This window comes from Orycteropus afer, unplaced genomic scaffold (genome assembly GCF_000298275.1).
Source record: "Orycteropus afer afer isolate SDZICR_OR568_19922 unplaced genomic scaffold, OryAfe1.0 scaffold00244, whole genome shotgun sequence".
NCBI lineage: Eukaryota > Metazoa > Chordata > Mammalia > Tubulidentata > Orycteropodidae > Orycteropus > Orycteropus afer.
The window spans coordinates 768,343-773,825 of record NW_006921831.1 but is presented as its reverse complement, the minus strand read 5'-3'; the positions used below and the strand labels follow the sequence as shown (position 1 = coordinate 773,825).

Here is a 5,483-nt window from a genome sequence, read left to right as displayed (position 1 = left end):
GTCATCAGTGTATTGCAGGTTGTTAACAAGTCTTTCTCCAATCCTGATGCCACGTTCTTCTTCATATAGCCCAGCTTCTTGGATTATTTGCTCAGCACACAAGTTGAGTAAGTATGGTGAAAGGATACAACCCTGACACACTCCCTTCTTGATTTTAAGCCATGCAGTATCCCCTTGCTCTGTTTGAATGAGAGCCTCTTGGTCTATGTACAGGTTTCCTCATGAACACAGTAAGTGTTGTGGAATTCCCATTCTTCTCAATGTTATCCATAATTTTTATGATCCACACAATCAAACGCTTTTACATAGTCAATAAAACACAAGTGAACACCTTTCTGGTATTCTTTGCTTTGAGCCCAAATCCATCTGACATCAGCAATGATATCCTTTGGTCCACGTCCTCTTCTGAATCCAGCTTCCATTTCTGTAAGCTCTCTGTCAAGATCCATCTGACATCAGCAATGATATTCCTTGTTCCACGTCCTCTTCTGAATCCTGCTTGCATTTCTGGAAGTTTTCTGTCAGAGAACTCCAGAGAGGGTGGCTCACAATACTCTAACCTCTCCATGTGGGGTCCCATCTGGTGCACCGGTCACTGCCCTTATCTGAGCTTGCAGCCAGGGTCCATCCCCGCAGCCCGCAAAGGTAACACACACAGCACCTTCCATTGGGAGCCTTGTGGTTCAGTGAGGAAGGTGCCGGGCAGAGAGCTCGTGACTTAGCCAAGGTCACCCAGTTGGCTGGAGAAGTGGCAGGACCCTTGGAAGACCTGTATGCCTCCTTGCTATCTGGAGGAGGGCTGGAGGGGCCAGTGGGGGTTCCTTGGACCCTAGAAGTGAACAGCATCATCACAGGGCCACTGACGGAAAAAGCTGGGAGGGAAGGGAGGAGGTGCCGAAGGGCCTTCACCAGCAGTGAATGACGGGGTCACGGCTCAAGCCGGGGCTGTGAGTGAGACCCTGCAAAGGTCCACCCAGCATCAGAGGTACATCGGCCTCCGCTGCAGGGGCACGGAATCTCTGCTGGCGCAAATGGTAAGCGCTCGGTTACTAGCCAAAAGGTTGGCAGCTCAAGGCCAGCCAGAGGAGGCATCTTGAAGAAAGGCCTGGTGACCTCCTTCTAAAATGTCCGCTACTGAGAACCCTACGGAGCACAGACCTACTGTGACACACACTCGCCCGGAGCTGGAGGCGACTTGACCCCAAGTAACAACCACGACAAGCTGCCGAGGAAGCTGGGACACGACGAGAGGCCGGTCCTGGCCCACAGATCCACCCTCAGCCCCTGGGGCCGGTCTGCTGCTGTCTGACCAGGAATGAAGAGGCGGCAGGTGTGGGGCCGTCCCCTGGCCTCCCCTGCCACCCTGCTGCTCAGCTATCAGCCTGTTTCCTTTGTGAAATATTTAAAATTGGGCAGGCGGACCTCCTAGACTCAGATTCTGCAGGGGCCCTATAAGAACACGTCGTATTTCCTATTTTTGATGAAAACACTGCCCCCACAGCCTCATCAATCGACAGCTCCCTAGGCTCTCTGCAGCCTCTGGCAACTGAAAATACGAGGCTGCTGCCGGGGACAGGGAGTCGGGGTTCCAAGCCCGGCCAGGGCTCACGGAAACTGTCTTGCTGTCATGTCCACCTCCTCGGGCCCCTGTGCAGCTCTGGGAGACGGCCAGAATAGAAGTGCTGTGCTTCACGGCAAGTGACCCCATGGCTCCAGGAAGCAGGGAAGGCGGGAACTGGAAAGGCACAATGCGTCTTACACCGTAAGCGAGCCTCCTGTGAAGCCCGTGGGTTTTGCTTGCGCTCCTCTCTAGCGGCGACTTGCTTCATGTGGGAAGTCCTGCTGGAAGCGGGGCATGCGACTCGCGCTCAGCGCCCGCGGGACGCCGGAGGAGGCGCTGCGGCTCCCAGACCCAGAGCCGGAGGCGGGCCCTTGTGGCGGTGCGCGGGGGCTGACTGGGCCAGAAGTGGACTCGTCGGAGCGCAAGGGGGTCCTGGGAAGAGCCCCCTCTGGACGGAGCAGCGCCTCCGACTCCCGAGTGGGTGGTCCAGGGTGGAACTCCGGTCCTGCGCAGACCCCCTTCCTGTTCCTAAGGGGTGGTCCCGGGAAGACCCCCCCCCACGCACACCAGGTGGTAGGTCCTGGGCGGAGCCTCCCTCTGACCCCGAGTGGGCGGTTCTGCGCAGACTGCCCCCCCCCATCCCAGGTGGGCCCCTGCACTGGAGGAAGGTGGCTGCGTCTGGTGACCAGCGGCCTCTCAGGCGCATGCGTGCTCTAGGAAAGGGCCCACGCGGCGGTGGCTGCGTGCATCATACCCCCGGCTCTGCAGACCGTGTAGCACAGGCCTGCGTTTGCTTTGTCGATGCGGGAGTCTGAGCCGGCAAACCGTGCGCCGGCCACAGCGCCTCTCGGCGCAGGCCAGGCCCCCATCGCTAAGCTGGGGCAGCTTCCTGCCCCTCCTAGGAGCCAAGCTCTGAGCTATGCTAGGGACGGACTGGAGGTGCAGCAGACAGAGAGACTCAGAGAGACACAGAGAGAGAGAGAGAGAGAGAGAGATTCAGAGACAGAGACAGATTCAGAGAGACAGTATGAGAGACAGTATGAGAGAGACACAGAGTGAAAGAGACAGGGAGTCAGAGAAAGAGACTCAGAGAGAGACAGAGACAGCCACACAGAATGAGGGGGAGAGAGGATGGAATGAGAGACAGAGGGCAGGGTGGGGGGAGAGCTGAGACAGAGAGAAATGTGTGTGAGAGACGGGGTGGGCGTGGAGGGGGAGAGAGAGAATGGGAGACAGACAGAGGGAGTGAGAGAGAACGTGCACACAGTCCTCCACCGGGAGAGGGGACACACTGGGGGCAGAGACCCCCGCAGAGACCCTGCTGTGCCTCGACCAGCCCTGTAGCTCCCTCATCCGCCGGCAGAGGTGCAACCCAGCCCTTCCACAAACTGCTTCCCCCGGAGGCATCTTTTTTTCCGGTCACCCTGCACTGCCCTGTCGGGGTGAACAAGTCAAACTCGGGATTTCAGTGTTGTCTCTGGGGCCAAGCCAGCGAGGGGCCTCAGCTCCGGGAGCTCTGGCGGGGGCTCTGGTCACAGTGACCCGGAAGCTTTCCACACCCCTACCATGGTGGTGTGGTGGTGGTGGGGGTCCGGCTCCTTACAGCATCTCTCAGCCTGAGCCTTCCCCCTCCCCCCTGAGCACATGGTGCCATGGCGGTCGTTTTCCGAGCCTGCTTGCCTCCTCCCTGTCCTAGGTGCATCTCAGCATGGAGACCTGTCCAAGCTTGGACAGCTTGTCTAAGCCTGTCTGTCCTCATCCCCAGACTGGAGGATCCAGGGACCAGGTATCTGGTCCACCTCACCCTGGGGCAGACAGGGTTTTCAGTAAACAATTGTTCAATTAATGAGTCAAAGAGCAAATGAAGGGAAGAATGAATGAATGGCAGGTGAGGGACCCTACAGCTCTGAGCCTAGCACAGGGTGGCAGCAGGCCTCCCTCTACAGCCCAGCAAGCCCCTGTCGGGGGTCCCAGCAGCCCCCTGCAACACGGGGCCCAAGCTGGCCTATCCGCTGGAGCCCTGACGAGCAGGATCAGCAACTACCCACCAAAGCACCTCCTGAATATTGTAACATACTCCTCGGTGAGCCCTTGTCCCCCCAGGGTTTAGTTCTGTGCAGCTCTGAACTCGCCCATGCACTGAGAGGAAGGCGCCTTTGTGCCCCAAGGCCCCAGCATTTGGGATTCTGCAATCTGTGATGGTTCTGACCGAGCCAGCCGCCAGCCCTGCCTCCCACTCTGCTCCTTGGGACAGCACTGGGACATGTCCTTGGCTGGGCTCACCCCTTTGTCCTGTGAGGTAGCCGGGGGCAGACACTTGGAGGGCACTGGCCCTGCCAGGGCAGGAAGGGGAAGCCACAGTTTGTCACTGAGAAGGCAAAACATGCAGAACCAAGTCACTGAAGATGGAGCCACCTGGAGAGATGTTCTCCACGGATGAGGCAGGACCCAGGCTGCCATCTGGGCCATCTCTACTTCCCCTCCTCCCTCCCTCTTCCTTCCATCCACCCACCCACCCATTTACTCATCCATCCACCCACCCATCTACTCATCCATCCATCCACCCATCCATCCATCCACCCACCCATCCATCCATCTACCTACCCACCCACCCATCCATCCATCCATCTATCCATCCATCCATCCACCTACCCCCCCATCTATCCACCCACCTACCCATCCATCCATCCATCCACCCACCCACCCATCTATCATCCATCCATCCATCCATGCATTTATTCCTTTGATCCCTCCCTCTCTCTGTCCTTCTCTTCCTCCCTTCCTTCCATTCAGTCATCCTCCCTGACTGTCCCCTATGGCCTAGGCCTTGTTGGGATGTAAAATTAAGTGAAGGGGACAGCTGGGCCTGGACAAACCTAACATTGGGTGTGATGGGCCTGGCCCTCGGCAGTCCCCAGAAAACGTTTCCTGAAGGGGTAACTGAATGAGACACCCCAGCACCACTGTGACCACCTGTCTAGATGGTCTTGAGATGAGAACATGAGGCTGGAGCAGGGGGCCAGGGTGAGGGCAGAGGGGCCTGTGGCCTGAGGACTGAATTCAGCCAAAAGAGGCAGCTGGAAACTGGCCGAGTGGCAGAGGGGTGTGGAGGGGGCTGGACTCTGAGGGCCGCGTGTGTCAGGACAGGTCCAGGGAGGGGAAGCTGGTTCTCAGATGGGACCGGGTGAGTTCCTGTAAGTCAGGGTCCCTGAAGAGCGCCACATGTTCCACTAAAAATAACCAAATATGTCATTTTTGTGCTAAGTCAGATACCATCTCCGGCTGGATTCCTGGGCAGGCAAGTTGGATCCAGCGCCAAAGGTTTAAACATTGGGATTGGAGGTGGGGGTGGGGGAGAGGGGGCTGAGCGGAGAACATTCCACATGCACAGGTCCCCGCCCTGTGAGTGGGGACGGGCCACGGTGTGGCTCACGCGGCAGCAGCTCACCCAGCTGGGCCTCGTGCACGACAAGTGGGGGCTGAGCTGTGAGCGGTGTCCCCAGTGGTGTCCCCCACCGCGACAGGGCTAAGTGTCGCTGTGTGCGGAGAGGGGTTTTCACGGTGAGGAGGGTGGGGTAGCAGAGCTTCCTGGGAGCGAATGGCAAGAACAGTGAGTGGCTGAGTGCGGAACTGAGGCTTTGGGGGGTACAGGAAGTCGGGAGGAAAAAGCGTTGCACAGGGTTTCCCAAAGTATGTTCCAAAGGTAATACCAGCTTGATGGCTTTCCTAATGAAAAGGGTTCCAAGTCAAGTAAGTTTGAGAAACATTGGCTTGACCGCCATAAACAGGCTTCCCCTACCCAGAGTGCTAGCTCATGGTGGTTCCCAAACGTATGTGCCCAGAAGCAATACAAGATGAGGCCGGCATCAGCAAAGGCGGCTGGAGGCCTAGGGGAGGCTCTGATAGCCAGGAGGAAGCATGC

At 57.9% G+C, this 5,483-nt stretch overlaps 1 protein-coding gene across 1 annotated transcript in view; it reads right to left on the bottom strand.

Moving 5' to 3' along the window:
- Positions 1 to 5,483, bottom strand: part of ANO1 (anoctamin 1) — a 155,250-nt gene that overhangs the window by 71,052 nt on the left and 78,715 nt on the right. The window contains exons 9-12 of the mRNA XM_042782104.1: positions 2,316 to 2,494; positions 1,825 to 2,089; positions 1,610 to 1,735; positions 1,163 to 1,305 (exon numbers count right to left, since the gene is read on the bottom strand). Of these exons, the coding sequence (XP_042638038.1) occupies positions 1,163 to 1,305; positions 1,610 to 1,735; positions 1,825 to 2,089; positions 2,316 to 2,494 (713 nt within the window). The remainder of the gene's footprint in view (positions 1 to 1,162; positions 1,306 to 1,609; positions 1,736 to 1,824; positions 2,090 to 2,315; positions 2,495 to 5,483) is intronic.